At 35.7% G+C, this 16,650-nt stretch overlaps 1 protein-coding gene across 1 annotated transcript in view; it reads right to left on the bottom strand.

Moving 5' to 3' along the window:
- Positions 1–16,650, bottom strand: part of STAG1 (STAG1 cohesin complex component) — a 425,011-nt gene that overhangs the window by 140,084 nt on the left and 268,277 nt on the right. The window contains exons 8-9 of the mRNA XM_060011307.1: positions 9,192–9,343; positions 6,910–6,983 (exon numbers count right to left, since the gene is read on the bottom strand). Of these exons, the coding sequence (XP_059867290.1) occupies positions 6,910–6,983; positions 9,192–9,343 (226 nt within the window). The remainder of the gene's footprint in view (positions 1–6,909; positions 6,984–9,191; positions 9,344–16,650) is intronic.

Below are 16,650 nucleotides of genomic sequence, written 5' to 3' on the forward strand. Positions count from 1 at the left end.
CTGTAACAAGATACGAAGAGGGACGCTACATGATGATCAAAGGATCAATCCAAGAAGAAGATATAACAATTGTAAATATATATGCATCCAACGTTGGAGCACCTAAATATATAAGGCAAATGATAACAGATGCAAAAGGAGAAACTGACTGTAACAAAATAACATTTGGGGACTTTAACACCCGACTTACACCAAAGGACAGATCATCCAGATAGAAAATCAATCAAGAAACACAGGCCTTAAATGACACCTCAGATGGACTTAATTGATATTCAGAGCACAGTCCATCTGAAAGCAGCAGAATACACATTCTTTTCAAGTGTACATGGAACATACTCCAGGACAGATCACATGCTGGGTCACAAAGCAAGCTTTGGTAAATTTAAGAAAACTGAAATCAGATCAAGCATCATTTCTGACCACAACTCTATGAGGCTAGAAACCAACTTCAAGAAAAAAACTGTAAAAAACACAAACATGTGGAGGCTGAACAATATCCTACTGAACAACCAATGGTTCACTGAAGACATCAAACAGGAAATCAAAAATGACCCAGAGACAAATGAAAACAAAAACACAACAATCCAAAACTTATGGGACACAGGAAAAGCAGTTCTAAGAGGAAAGTTTATAGTGATACAAACTTACCTCAGGAAACAAGAACAATCTCAAAGAGACAACCTAAATTTACACCTAAAGCAACTAGAGGAAGAACAACAAACAAAACCCAAGGTTAGTAAAAGGAAAGAAATCATAAAGATTAGAGTAGAAATAAATGAAATAGAAACGAAGAAAACAATAAGACAAGATCAATGAAACTAAAAGCTGGTTCTCTTAAAATATAAACAAAATTGATAAACCTTTAGCCAGACTCATCAAGAAAAAAAAGAGAGGGCCCAAATCAACAAAATTAGAAACTAAAAAGGAGAAGTGACAACTGACACCAAAAAAATACACAGAACCGTAAGAGACTACTACAAGCAACTCTATGCCAAAAAAATTGATAACCTAAAAGAAAGGGACAAATTCTTAGAAAGGTACAATCTCCCAAGCCTGAACCAGGAATAGAAAATAGGAACAGACCAATTACAAACACTGAAATGAATCTGTGATTAAAAAACTCCCATCAAACAAAAGTCCAGGACAGAAAGCTTCATATCAAATATTTAGAGAGGAGTTAACACCTATCCTTCTGAAACTATTTCAAAACATTGCAGAGAAGGAACACTTCCGAGCTCATTCTATGAGGCTACATCACTCTGATACCAAAAACAGACAAAAATATCACACACAAAAAAAATTACAGGCCAATATCACTGATGAACATAGATGCAAAAATCCTCAACAAAATACTAGTGATCTGAACCCAACAATACATTAAAAGGATCATACACCATGATCAAGTGGGATTTATCCCAGAGATGCAAGGATTTTTCAATAACCTCAAATCAATCAATGTGAGACACCACATTAACAAACTGAAGAATAAAAACTGTATGATAATCTCAATAGATGCAGAAAAGCTTTTGATAAAATTCAACATCCATTTATGATAAAAACTCTTTAGAAGGTGGGCATAGAGGCAACACACCTCTACATAATAAAGGACATATATGACAGACAGCTAACATCATACTCAATGGTGAAAAACTGAAAGCATTTCCTCAAAGTTCAAAAAGAAGACAAGAATGCCACTCTCGCCACTTTTATTCAACATAGCTTTAGAAGTCCTAGCCAAGGTAATCAGAGAAGAAAAAGAAATAGAAGTAATCCAAATTGGAAAAGAAGATGTAAAACTGTAACTGTTTGCACATGACATGATGCTATACATAGAAAATCCTAAAGATGCTACCAGAAAACTATTAGTCCTCATCGATGAATTTGGTAAAGTTCCTGGATACAAAACATATAGAAATCTGTTGCATTTCTATACCCTAACAACAAAACATCAGAAAGAGAAATTAAAGGAACAATCCCGTTTGTTATTGCTTCAAAAAGAATAAAATACCTAGGAATAAACCTACAAAAGGAGGCAAAAGACCTGTACTCTGAAAAGTATAAGACACTGGCAAAAAGAAATTGAAGACAACACAGATGGAAAGATATACTGTGTTCTTGGATTGGAAGAATATTTTTTTTAATTAAAATTTTTTTTAATTTATCTTTTAAAAATTGAAGTATAGTTTATTTACAATGTTGTGTTAGTTTCAGGTGTACACAATAATTCAGCTATACACGCAGACACACACACATACACATATATACATTTTTTTCAGATTCTTTACCCTTGTAAGTTATTACAAAATATTGAGTATAGGTTCCTGTGCTATGCAGTAGGTCCTCATTCGTTATCTACTTTATATATAGTAGTGTTTATATGTTAATCCTAACCTCCTAATTCCTCTCTCCCTCCATTCCCCTTTGGTAACCATAAGTTTGTTTTCTATGTCTGTGGGTCTATTTGTTTTATAATTAACTTCACTTGTATCTTCCATTTATCTGTCGATGGACATTTAGGCTGCTTCCATATTTTGGCTATTGTAAATAGTGCTGCTATGAACACTGGGGTGTATGTATCTCTTTAAATTATAGTTTCCTCTGAATATATGCCCAAGAGTGGGATTCCAGGATCATATGGTAACTTTATGTTTAGTTTTTTAAGGAACCTCCATGGTGTTCTCCATAGTGGCTGCACCAATTTACATTCTCACCAACAGTGTAGGACGGTTCCTTTTTCTCCACACCCTCTCCAGCATTTATTATTTGTAGACATTTTGATGATGGCCATTCTGACTGGAGTGTGGTGATACCTCACTGTAGTTTTGATTTGCATTTCTCTAATAATTATGATGTTGAACATCTTTTCTTGTGCCTGTTGCCATCTGTATGTCTTCTCTGGAAAAACGTCTATGTACGTCTTCTGCCCAGTTTTTTTATTTTTTTTTTGAGCTGTATGACCTGTTTGTATATTTTGGAACTTAATCCCTTGGTGGTGCACTGTTTGTAAATATATTCTCCCATTCCATAAGTTGTCTTTTCATTTTGTTTATTATTTCCTTTGCTGTGCAAAAGCTTTTAAATTTAATTAGGTCCCATTTAAAAAGTATTTGTTTTTATTTCCATGATTCTAGGAGACAGATCTAAAACAATCTTGCTGCGAATTATGTCAAAGAGTGTTCTGCCTATGTTTTCCTCCTGGAGTTTTATAGTAACTGGTCTCACATTTAGGTCTTTAATCCATTTGAGTTTACCTTTGTATATGGTGTTAGAGAATATTCTAATTTCATTCTTTTACATGTAGCTATCCAGTTTATCCAGCACCACTTCCTTTTTTTTAAATGATTCACTTTTTTATATAAATTTATTTTGTTTATTCATTTGGTTATGCCAGGTCTTAGTCACAGTTCGCGGGTTCCTTAGTTGTGGCATGCATGTGGGATCTAGTTCCCTGACCAGGGATCAAACCTGGGCCCCCTGCACTGGGAGCATGGAGTCTTAACCACTGCACCACCAGGGAAGCCCCTGGCACAACTTCTTGAAGAGACTGTCTTTTCTTCATTGTATATTCTTGCATCGTTTGTTGTAGATTAATTGACTATAGGTACATGGGTTTATTTCTGGGCTTTCTATCCTGTTCCATTGATTTTTGTGCAATACCATACTGTTTGGACAACTGTAGCTTTGTAGTATAGTTTGAAATCAGGGAGCCTTATTCCTCCAGGTCCGTTTTTCTTTCTCAGAATTGCTTTGCCTATTTGGGGTCTTTTGTATTTCCATACAAATTAAAATGTTTTTTGTTCTAGTTCTGTGAGAAATGCCATTGGTAATTTGATAATGATTGCTTTGAATCTGTAGATTGCCTTGTGTAGTAGAGTCATTTTAACAATATTGGAAGAATCAATAAAAAAAGAAAGATATAAATGAACTCACTTACAAAACAGAAATAGAGTGACCGACACAGAAAACAAAGTTTTGGTTACCAAAAGGGATGGGCAGGGAGAAGATAAATTAGGAGGATGGGATTAACATATACACATTACTGTGTATAAAATGTAACAGATAACCAGGAAGGACCTAATGTATAGCACGGGGAAGTATACTCAATATTTTGTAATAACCTACAAGGGTAAAGAATCTGAAAAAAATTGATATACATTCATATACAGTAAGTCCCCTACATACGAACCTTCAAGTTGACAACTTTCAAAGACGCGAACGTGTGTTCGCATGTCTAATCATGTAAGTTAGTTCACATGTCTGGCGTACACTGTGATGTGTGTGCATCCTCTTCAAGTGGTTGTGCTTTTGTATACTTTACTGTACAGTAATTTATATAGTAGTAGAGTATCTTTATTTCAAGCCCAGGATGTCTGGAAGCAAATGTAAAAGCAGCAGTGATGTAGCTGGTACTGCTAAGAGGCACCAAGAATTGGAGGTCCACAGCAAAGACAAAGAGAGAGACAAGAGGAAGAACAAGTAACTGAAGAACTGAAGAGATTTACGATGCAGGAAATGGCAAGGGGATTTTCTTTAGTTGAGGAGGCACTGTTAATTTTTGAGGCACAGGAGCCGAATGTGGGACAGTACAGAAAGGTTATAGCAGCCATTCAGAATGCAATTCAGTGCTACTGTGTCATTTATGACGAGAAAAAAAGAGCTACTACCCAGACATCACTGGATTATTTTTTCAAGAGGGTAGACAGAACTGAATCCAGCAAGGAACCAGAACCTGTGCCATCAATGTCGGGCATGAGTGAAACTGCAGCTTGCCCTCCATCTCCTGTTGCTGACGATCCTTCAGCTCTACCATCTCCCACCTCCTCTCCCTCGTCCAGTCAGTAACTTTTCTTCCCTGTTCACTTGATGCCAGCCTCTGTAAGCCAGCTATTGTACTGTACTACTGTACTTTTCAAGGTACTGTATTGCAAGATGAAAAATGTTTTATTGTTTGCGTGTTTGATTTTTATGAATTATTTGCGTGAAAAGTATTATAAACCTATTGCAGTACAGTACTGTACTGAAAAACCAATTGTGTTAGCTGGGTACCTAGGCTAACTTTGTTGGACTTAACAAATTGGACTTACGAACACACTCTCGGAATGGAACTCATTTGTATGTAGGGGACTTACTGTATATATCTATATATCTATACATACATCTATATCTATCTATCTATATCTATCTCTATATATATATCTGAATCACTTTGCTGTATATCCGAAACTAACAGGACATTGTAAATCATCTACATTTCAAAAAAAATGACTTTATAGCAATAAAAAGATTTAAATGAAGAAAAATAATATATCATGATTATGTGTGTGGGTTTTATCCCAAGAATTTCAGGTTGAGTTAACGTTTAAAAAAATCAACCAATTTAATTCACCACATTAACACTCTTCAAAAAGAAAAATGACATAATGATCTCAAAAGATGGAGAGAAGTATTTGACAAAATTCAATATCCATTCCTAACAAAGTGTCAGAAAACTAGGGATAGGAAACTTCCTCAACCAGATAAAGTTAATCTACAAAAAACTTACAGTTAAGTCTTAAGGATGAAAGACCTTAATTTTATTAGTGAAAGAAGCCAGACCAAGACACGAACAAAAATCAGGAGTACAAAGTGTAAATTCCATTTCTATAAAATTCTAGAAAATGTAAACAAATCAGTTAGGAAGGAGATCATTGATTGCTTAAGGATGGGGAAGGGGGAGAGTGGCAGCAAAGGAGGAATTACAAAGTGGTAGGAGAAAACTTCTGAGGATAATGGATATATTCATTATCTTGCCTGTGGTAGTTTTACAGGTAGGGGTTTGTGTGTTGTGTGTGTGTGAAAAGTCATCAAATCATGCACTTAAATGTACTGTTTATTTTATGTTAATTATACGTCTATAAAGCTGTAATTTAAAAAAAAGACTGCATGGCAGGTATATGGAAATTTTTGTTTTGAAAATAAATTTGTTGATAATTCATTACATGCATGGTTTATGTAAGAAAGAGGATGTGAAATTCCATTCAAAGAATTCATATTCAAAGTAAAAGGCTTGGTTCTATTTCAAAAGAGTTTTACATTTTCAGTTAAAATAAAATGTTTTAAGGTAAGTTATCAAAGTTACAAATTTTTCCTTTTTTAAAAAAATAATCTCCCTGTTTTAATTAACTTTTAAAACTAACTGGCCAATTAAAGTCTTAAATGTGTCTAAAAACAGTGCATCTATTATCTGTGTCTATCTGCCTAAACATATCAAATCACGCCTAATTAATAGAAGGCAACAAGCGTATGTATATGATTCATTAATTCTCCATGAAATACGCTCATGTAGTATTTTAATAGGTCACACATTTCACAGAAGGACAACTTGCAATGGAGCATGACAAAAATACTTCAGAAATACTTTGACCCTATTTTCTTGTGTATAGTTGAAGGTAAAGAAGAGTGATGTTATAAAGATGCTGCATTATCTGCAGAGGTGCCCTCTACTGTACTCATTTCTCCCATCTTAACCAACACATTTTTAAAACACTGTTGGTTAATTTGATTATATAACAAGATGAGTACAAAAGGGCCACAAGCAGGGAATTTAATTTTTTCAAATATGAAGACAATCAAATCTTATTAAGGTCACATTAACTTAATGATATCTTATTAATATTACATCAGTACAAATGCAAGTACATAGGATCTCTAACAGTATATGTTCTGAATCTGGAAGAGTGTGGCAATGATGGTGGTGGTACAATTTTGACCACAGTTAACAGTACACTTATTTAGCTTTTATACCCAAAGCTGTTTTCCAGCTAACAAAACAAATAATTAGAAAGTTTATATTTTTATTGCCTAGGACTACAAAGAAGCAATAAATTATTTAAGTTAAAAATGTTCTAAATGATTTTTAAAATCCCTTACCGGTATCTATGAACAAATATACCCTTAAAAATAGAGTTCATCATATTTTCGATTTCATCCTGATTTTCTTGTAGCTGAAATGAAAAATAAATAAAAATATAAATTAAAATACTGATCATTTTATTTGTAATAAAGAGTTCCAATTGTTTTTAATTCCTGATTATTCTCATTCTGGGTAATTTTCAATCTTTTTTCTCATATATTGTGCAACAGATGTCTGAAATTAACAGTATTCTTTCATTATTTCTATAGCTTTTCTACATTGGCTTAAAACCACTTTCTGTCTCTCTCAACATGTATTACACAATGACTAAAAAGGAGTGGTGTGGTTAAGTGTGACCAGATTACTACCACAAAATATCACCTGCTTTCGGAATAGGCCTCAATTTCTTTACCTCTCCTGTCCAAACCAGGTCCCCTGCTTGGTTTTACATTTCTTGGTAACAGATCATCCTCGATTATCGTATTTGCCACTGTGTAAGAAAGTTCCTATTCCACCTAAAGTATCCAAATATTACTCTGCGTCTGATTAGCAACAAACTGAGCATTGGTCAAATTCCCAATATAGGAGGAACAGCAGAAGATAGCAAGGACACTAGCCATTAGTGGTGAAATGCAGCAACAAAATAAAATACTATAGAAAAGATATAAATAAACTTCAGGCAATACTACACATCAAAGTTAAAGTTTGAGTTTACTACTCAAAAGGAACAAAAGCACTGATACAAAATCACATTCAAGATGATAGTTTTTATTTTAATTTGTTCTGCAGTGAAATATTTGCTTTTAGTGCATTTATACAAATGTGACAATAAAATTCCTTCAGACTTTCTCTTTTGCTATATGCTTTGTTTTGGGTTTTACTGAAATAACTTTGGGAATACCTTTATAGTAAATCATTCAAATTACTGAAACTTACTATAAGTTCTAATTTTGCTGCATTTATTATATAAAAAATTAAATAATTTATAAGAGATACAGTTTGGTTAGCAGTTCTTACTAAAGTATAGTTCCAAAACTTACTTACAATTATTTCTAGTATAGAATGTGCTATGAGTTGTACTGTGTTCCTCAAAACTTCATATGCTGAAGTCTTAACTCCCAGAACCTCAAACCTTATTTGGAAATAGGATTGTAGCAGATGTAATTAGTTAAGATGGGTTCATACTGGAGTAAGATGGGCCCCAAATCAAATATGACTGTCTCCTTTTTATAATGGAGAAATTTAGAGACACACACACAGTGAGAAGGCCATGTGAAGATTAGAGTTATCTGCCAGTTCTAACCTATACAACTGTGAGACAATAAATTTCTGTTCTAAAGAAAAATCAGGGACTTCCCTGGTGGTGCAGTGGTTGGACTTGAACCCTGGTCTGGGAAGATCCCACATGCCACAGAGCAACTAAGCCCATGTGCCACAACTACTAAAGCCGGTGCACCTACAGCACATGCTCTGCAACAAGAAAAGCCACTGCAATGAGAAGCCCCCGCTCTCCGCAACTAGATAAAGCCCGCGTGCAGCAATGAAGACCCAATGCAGCCAAAAATAAATAGAACTTTAAAAAAATAATAATTAAAAAAAAAAGAAAAATCAGTTTGTGGTATATGCTACAGCAGTCCTAGCACTCCAATACAGCACAGACCATAATTTAATCATAAGTTTGTTGCTTCCTGCTGCCTGTTATAACCCATTATTTATTGACAGCAATATATTTATAGCATTGAGACATTATTCTTTTCTCAAGTTAAAATACAGACTAACACTGTACATCTAAAATTTCATTTCTGATTGGATGAATAAAAATGTTGCCTACTAAAAATCCAGTTTAAAATCTCTTTCAACACATTTATAAGAAAATTTCACTGTAAAATTGGAACCAATCTTATTATTAACAGAAATGTCTCATACATCTACTAATACATAGTCTTCGGCTTTCTCCTGCAATGCATCTTTGCTGGCCCCTAGTTCTGATGTTAGTATTTACTGTGCTTTCTGGGCCCACAGCTTGATAATCTTTTTGAGTTATCTAATTCCCAGACCACCTTCTTTCTAAAGTATGGTTGTTCTGTGTTTCTCTTCTGCCCTCAGACAGCACTCAGATAATCAAACACTGGCTGGAGGCAAATTCCAGTTTCATTTGAAAACTCTGAGCTCAAATAATCAAACTTAAAAAAAAACTTTTAAAAATACACACAAACCTTTTTAGAGAGAGTAAAAACACATATGATATATTTACTACACATTTACAGAACATAAGAATCACAGTTACTGTGAACCTTACCTCTTTGCGTTTTTGAAGTAGTAACTCCAACCTTTCGTTGGCTCTCTTCCCAATCATTTTATTTCTCTCAGCTTCATACTGTCTCTGTGTATTATCCTGATGAATACTGAGGTTTAAGGCAACATTCACCAGAGCAGTCATGAGCTTCATGGCTATGAAATAAAGTAAGATTACACTATTTACTTGTGAATCAGAATTTCATCCATAAGATTACAAATTTATAACAGAAATGGATGATGGAAGGAAACTAGTCAACTTCTATGTTTTACAATCTAGGCATAATTTAAATAAGAAAGACGAAAAATTATTTTATAGAAATAAACTCCCCATTTTAGCTTGTGACAATTTTCTCTGCCTCAGTGTCCCTATAAGCTTGGCTCATTAACATTCCCACTTAAAAACAGACTCATCCTGGGAGTTCCCTGGTGGTCCAGTGATTAAGACTTGGTGCTTTCACTTCCGTGGCCCTGGGTTCAATCCCAGGTCGGGGAACTAAGATCCCAAAAGCTGCTCGGTGCGGCCAAAAAAAAAAAAAAACAAACTCCAAAACACCCAAAATGGACCCATCCTAATTATCAGCAGGAAGGATTTATGTAGTCTCCTCAACAACCCCTTTCCCTCACCTTCAAACATACACAACCTAAGTAAGAGCATACTAACCAATCCTTTTAGACCTTTCTTCTGGCCACCAATTCTGTGTATATAATTGCTTCCTTAATACCTTTACTTAGATGCGTCAAAGTGTCTTATTTGCTTACAATCAGTTCATGACTTTTACTCCCAAAGATGGTCCTTTCCCTGTGTTCCTCACCTCAATGAATGGCATAACCTCTGATCCCTGAAAAATAGACTGAACCTACCAAAGTCATTAAATTCATTAAAAATATATTCTGTGAATTTCTGACCGGTTTCCCCAGTCACAGTGTTAATGTATTTTTAAACACTCACTTGTATTTGTAAATCTAATTAAATATTATCAAACTTCTCTTTCAAGTCCTCTGAGGAACAGGTATGACACAAACCTTAACCTTTTGTCTATTCAAATTTACTTTCATCATTGAGATGATAAGAGTGTAGGGAATTCTGGTAAAGGAATAAAAGTTTGTGATGGCAAAATGATCTCCCTTTTTTTTCATTTAGTTTATTTATCTGCAAATACGAATGTTCAGTTATTAATGAGTGTTTTGGAAGAACCAATCTAAACATCTGCAAACATATACACAACTAAAGATGAGCATGCATTTCTTTTAAAGCTTCTAAAATTTCCCTTTAATTACATATATAAACATGTATACATAATAGTGTAACTATATCTATCTATCTACACATACACATACACACACACACACACACACAATTCGTTATTCGGAAACTCTATCTACATTTTGGTCAAATCCATGTTACTAGCAATGCTACTGCCCTCAAACCAAAATATAAGACAAAAATCCTAAAAACAAAATGTAAGTTAGTGAGTAGTTAGAAATGCATTTAAATGAAAATGTTTCCCTTTTCCTGAGATATGGCATCTAAATATAATAAATTGAAAAATCTTCTTGTGTTTCAAAATATAGGCTAGTGATTTTATAGCATTTTACAAATTGTCAGTAGAATACCTCTGAAGGTTAAAAGTACTCTTAAAATTAATCTGTATAAAAAAGAATAGCTCAAAGGCAGAAGGGATCTGGTGCATTCAAATTGCCCAAGTCAGGGATAACAGATAACAGTTTAACAGAGCTTGTCCTAAGCATACAAAGTCATAACCAAATGGACCTTAATTCAGTTTATACTTCTAGATCTCTAAAATAAAATGACTTGAAGATCAAGGAATTGGAAAGCATTAAAATTAACACCAACTCTGGCTGGAATTCACCAGCAGAAGCTGAAATACAAATTTTCTTGAACTTAATTGTTTTTTGTCTTCAGCTATATATCTCCTTGGGAACCCAGAACCCAAACTCCAGCTGTCATTGTGTAATGACCCTCCTCCCATCCTAGGTATATATAAACAACAAAATATATCAACATACTAAAAAAAAATGCAAAATGATCAATATATTTTCAGAAACATATTAGATATGATAGAGCAGTATTTACTGAGATGTTTATGGACCTGTAAAATTTAAACTTCACTGAAATTTTCACTTTACATACTAACATATAAGCAAATAAACAGCTATTGAGGAGAGACTTCTAACTTAACGATATAGATACAACATGGGGATTGTGATAGGGATTATTGAGTCCACTGAAAAAAAACTCATTCCTGCATAGACTGAGCACTACTTAAGTTTTACTGGTATTATTAACAGAATTTTATAAATCCAGTAATTCAGCCTGGTTTCTATGATGTGGGCTTTGAAGTGCCTTCTCTTTGTCTACCAAGGAGAATACTTAATTTAGCCTTCATATTTTAACTGTTGGCTACAGAATGGCAAACTTGTTCTACCGCTGTGCTACTAAGAATGTGTTCTGCAGATATGTGTTGACCACAAATGGCTTGTTACCAGTTCATTAAAGGTATAAATTTGGAAGTAAGTTTTTAGAAATTTTTATAACAATCTGACAGAATAATCTTATGTCTACTGAATCTAGTAATAAAATGACACTAAGATAATAATTAAAAAACTAGTCTTTCACCACAGAGAGTTCAAAAAACACTTATTTAGTGCATCCTCATTCATTTACCAATCCGTAAGTACTGAACATTGTTTTGTGTACTAGAAGCACAAAAGTGAATGAGACAGAGTATCTGCTTCCATGATTTTTATCTTCTAGTGAGGAGAAAATAATATATCAATAGATAATATACAAATGAAAAAATCTATCAGTTAAAGAAAAAAATATCGTTAAAAAAAGTAAAGTATGGTAAAAAGGACAGAGAGCAAATGGGGTGGCTAGGCCTCTCTGAAGAGCTCATATTTAAGCATGCATGAGGCAATGAGCATGATTACATGACAAAGTGTCCCAAGGAGAGGGAATAAAATGTGCAAAGGTTATGACGTAAATTGTTATGAGAGGGGACTCATAAAAGAGCAAGGTACTTAGTGTGGCTGAAGCACAGAAATAGGCAGAAGCAGGAGACAAGGTTGAGGAGGAAATCAAAAGGCCAGGTTGTAAGAGTTTTACTAGGAACTAGTTAGGACTCAAGAATTAAATCTAGGGCTTCCCTGGTGGCGCAGTGGTTGGGGGTCCGCCTGCTGATGTGGGGGATACGGGTTTGTGCCCCCGCCCAGGAGGGTCCCACATGCCACGGAGCGGCTGGGCCTGCGAGCCATGGCTGCTAAGCCTGCGCATCCGGAGCCTGTGCTCCACAACGGGAGAGGCCACAACAGTGAGAGGCCTGCGAACCGCCAAAAAAAAAAAAAATCTAAATGAGATAAGACCCACTGGAAATTTTGGTGTGGGTGAGAAATAGTCTGATTTATACTTTTAAATGCTATGTGAACAGACTAGCGAAGAGTAAAAGTGGAAGAAGGGAGACCAAATAGAAGAACACTGAAAGAGAACTGAACATATTTTGCCAAAAGCTTACAATAATGATTCTCGAGTTTTTGGCCTTGAGCAACTCAGTAAAGCAATGCTAGCTTGGATTGAAGTGGTAGCAGTAGGTGGAGAGAAAGTTAGATCTGAAATATATTTTCAAGGTAGAGCTAAAAGAATATGATAATATAGGAAATGAGAGAAATAGGAAAGGCAAGGGTAATTAGAATGTCTTGTGCTTATTAGTTATCTAAGTGGAGATGGTTAATAGATATACATCATAAAAATATTGGTTTTTAGAGCCATTAAACTGGATAACATATCGATTCAATGGACGACTATTCAGCCACTAGAAAAAAATGAGGCATGATTTATATATGCTGTAAAGTCTGCCAATAAACTTCTTGGTGGAAAAAAAGGCAAGATGCCTGTCACTGTGTATATTATAATATCATTTACGCATGAAGAAGGAATGAATTATTTATTATTATGTGCCAGTCACTCTTCTAAGCTCTTTACACACACTTATTCATTTATACCTCACAACTCTATCAAGTTAAGTACTATAATTATTTCTTTTATACATAAGAGAAAACTGAGGTATAGATTGGCTAAGAGACTTGGCAATTACACAGCCAGTAACTGGCAGAGATAGAATTTGATTACAGCCGTCATGCTCCATAGTCTAAGTTCTTAACCACTACACCATACTGTCTCTCACTGAATATGTATGTGCTATCATATTCATAAAATCTTTGGAAAGATATAAAAGAAACAGGCAACTTTGGTTGTATTCGGAGAAGGGAATTTTTTTTTTTTTTTTTTTTTTTTTGTGTTATGTGGGCCTCTCACTGTCGTGGCCTCTCTCGTTGCGGAGCACAGGCTCCGGACATGCTGGCTCAGCGGCCATGGCTCATGGGCCCAGCCGCTCCGCGGCATGTGGGATCTTCCCGGACCAGGGCACGAACCCGTGTCCCCTGCATCGGCAGGTGGACTCTCAACCACTGTGCCACCAGGGAAGCCCGGGAGAAGGGAATTTGATGGCTGAGAGCCATGGGTAGAACACTGACATTTCACCATATAACATTTTTAAATCTGGAATTTTAAATCGTATGACAGCATTACTCTCTCACCATCATTTTTTTTAATTAATTAATTTTTTATACAGCAGGTTCTTATTAGTTATCTATTTTATACATACTAGTGTATATATGTCAATCCCAATCTCCCAATTCATCCCACTGACCCCCACTTCCCCCCCTTGGTGTCCACTTGTTTGTTCTCTACATCTGTGTCTCTATTTCTGCCTTGCAAACCGGTTCATCTGTACCATTTTTCTAGATTCCACATATATGTGTTAATATACGATATTTGTTTTGCTCTTTCTGACTTACTTCACTCTGTATCACAGTCTCTAGGTCCATCCACGTCTCTACAAATGACCCAATTTCGTTCATTTTTATGGCTGAGTATATTCCATTGTATGTATGTACCACAACTTCTTTATCCATTCATCTGTTGATGGGCATTTAGGTTACTTCCATGACCTGGCTATTGTAAATAGTGCTGCAATGAACATTGGGGTGCATGTGTCTTTTTGAATTATGGTTTTCTCTGGGTATATGCCCAGTAGTGGGATTGCTAGGTCATATGGTAATTCTTAGTTTTTTAAGGAACCTCCATACTGTTCTCCATAGTGGCTGTATCAATTTACATTCCTCCCAACAGTGCAAGAGGGTTCCCTTTTCGCCACACCCTCTCCAGCATTTGTTGTTTGTAGATTTTCCGATGATGCCCATTCTAACTGGTGTGAAGTGATACCTCATTGTAGTTTTGATGTGCATTTCTCTAATAATTAGTGATGGTGAGCAGCTTTTCATGTGCCTCTTGGCCATGTGTATGTCTTCTTTGGAGAGATGTCTATTTAGGTCTTCAGCCCATTTTTTGATTGGGTTGGTTTTTTTTGGCAGTGTTGGGTCTTCCTTGTTGCACGGGGGCTTTCTCTAGTTGTGGCGCATGGGCCTCTTATTGCAGTGGCTTCTCTTGTTGTGGAGCACGGGCTCTAGGCGTGCAGGCTTCAGTGGTTGTGGCACGCAGGCTCAGCAGTTGTGCCTTGCAGGCTCAGTAGTTGTGGCACACGGGCTTAGTTGCTCAAAGGCATGTGGGATCTTCCCGGACCAGGGCTTTAACCTGTGTTCCCTGCATTGGCAGGTGGATTCCTAAACACTGCACCACCAGGGAAGTCCCAGGTTGTCTGTTTTTTAATACTGAGCTGCATGAGCTGTTTATATATTTTGGAGATTAATCCTTTGTCTGTTGATTCGTTTGCAAATATTTCCTCCCATTCTGAGGGCTGTCTTTTCATTTTATTTATAGTTTCCTTTGCTGTGCAAAGGCTTTCAAGTTTCATTAGGTCTCATTTGTTTATTTTTGTTTTTATTTCCATTACTCTAGGAAGTGGGTCAAAAGAGATCTTGCTGTGATTTCACTACCATTATTTTTTAATAGAAATAATAAAAACATGGAATTGGTTTTCACTTTATTCACTGAGGAGTGAATAAAGATAAAAACGTCTTTAGATTGAGTCTGAGATAATTCAATATTTACAGTTTAGCTTTCTACAGTCCACCAAAACAGTGCTTCAGGAAGAAAGAAGTAGTTATGTCTTTCAAGAAAGATGACACTAAGAAGGTAACTGCTGACCTCAACAAGAGCAAAGGCAGTGAACAGGTAGATAGAAACCTGATTGGAGTGGGTTTAAAGAGAATAAGAAGAGAGTGAGTAGAGACAGTAAATAGAAATAATTCTTTAAGATTTGCTATAAAGAAAAGGAGAAAAATAGGACTATAATTAAGGAGCATGTGGAAACAAGGGAGGGTGTGATGGTCAGTCTTATGTGTCAACTTGGCTAGGCTACGGTATCCAGTTATTTAATCAAGCACTAATCCAGGTGTTACCGTGAAGGTATTTTATAGATAAGATTAACATCTGTAAGTAAAGGAGACTACCTTCAATAATGTGGTGGCCTCATCCAATCAGCTGAATGCCTTAAGAGCAAAAACCGAGGTTTCCTAGAAAACAATTTCTGCCTCAAGACTGTACAACTCCTGCCTAAGTTTCTAGCCTGCTGGCCCGCCCTACAGATTTTTAAATTGCCAGCTCCCAAATTGTGTGAGCCATTCACTAACATAAATCTTCCTCTCCCCCAATATATATATCTGTGCGTGTGTATGCAAATAAGAAAATAAGTACCTAAGTATATCTCCTGATGAGTCTGTGTTTCTGAAGAGCCCTAACTGATACAGAGTGTTTCTAAAAGATAAACGCTGTTATAGCATATTAATATAATGATAAAGGGGATGGGGGAACTGAAGCAGGACAGAGAGAAAAAACACCCTGAAGAGTAAAGTTCTTGAACAGGAATTGGATCCACTGCACAAGGGCAAGGACTAACCTTAGATAGATAGTACTGTAATAAAAGAAAAAGCAGAGTATATGTGTACTGGTACACCTAGATAAGTAGGTTTAATCACTGAAGGATTCTCTTCTGTCTCTATAAAGCTAGCAAGATAATCAGCTAATTGTGAAGAAAAGAGGATAGCAGATGCTACAGGTTTGAGAAGGTGTGAAATAATCTTATAAGAAAGTAGGAATATCCATGGCATAGAATACTGTAATAGGATTGCTAGGCAGCACTAAAGGTCCACTTGAGAGAAAAATGTAAAATGCCCAGCCATTATAACTATGTGTTGTTCTATAGCCACTTTCAGCTCCACTTGTGTAGGTATGGAACAGGTAGTAATATGAGGTTTTCCTAGGGGGTATAATGGAGGGCAAGGATGTTGAGGATCCTTCATGAGAAGGACATGATTAAAATAAACCTGAATAACAGAATCTATGCTAGGAAAGTGGAGGCAGTGAGGACATCAAGAACACTAAAAAACAGAGTATCAAAGAATTTAAAGCCCCAAAAGAAGAA

This window comes from Delphinus delphis, chromosome 4 (assembly GCF_949987515.2).
Source record: "Delphinus delphis chromosome 4, mDelDel1.2, whole genome shotgun sequence".
Lineage (NCBI taxonomy): Eukaryota > Metazoa > Chordata > Mammalia > Artiodactyla > Delphinidae > Delphinus > Delphinus delphis.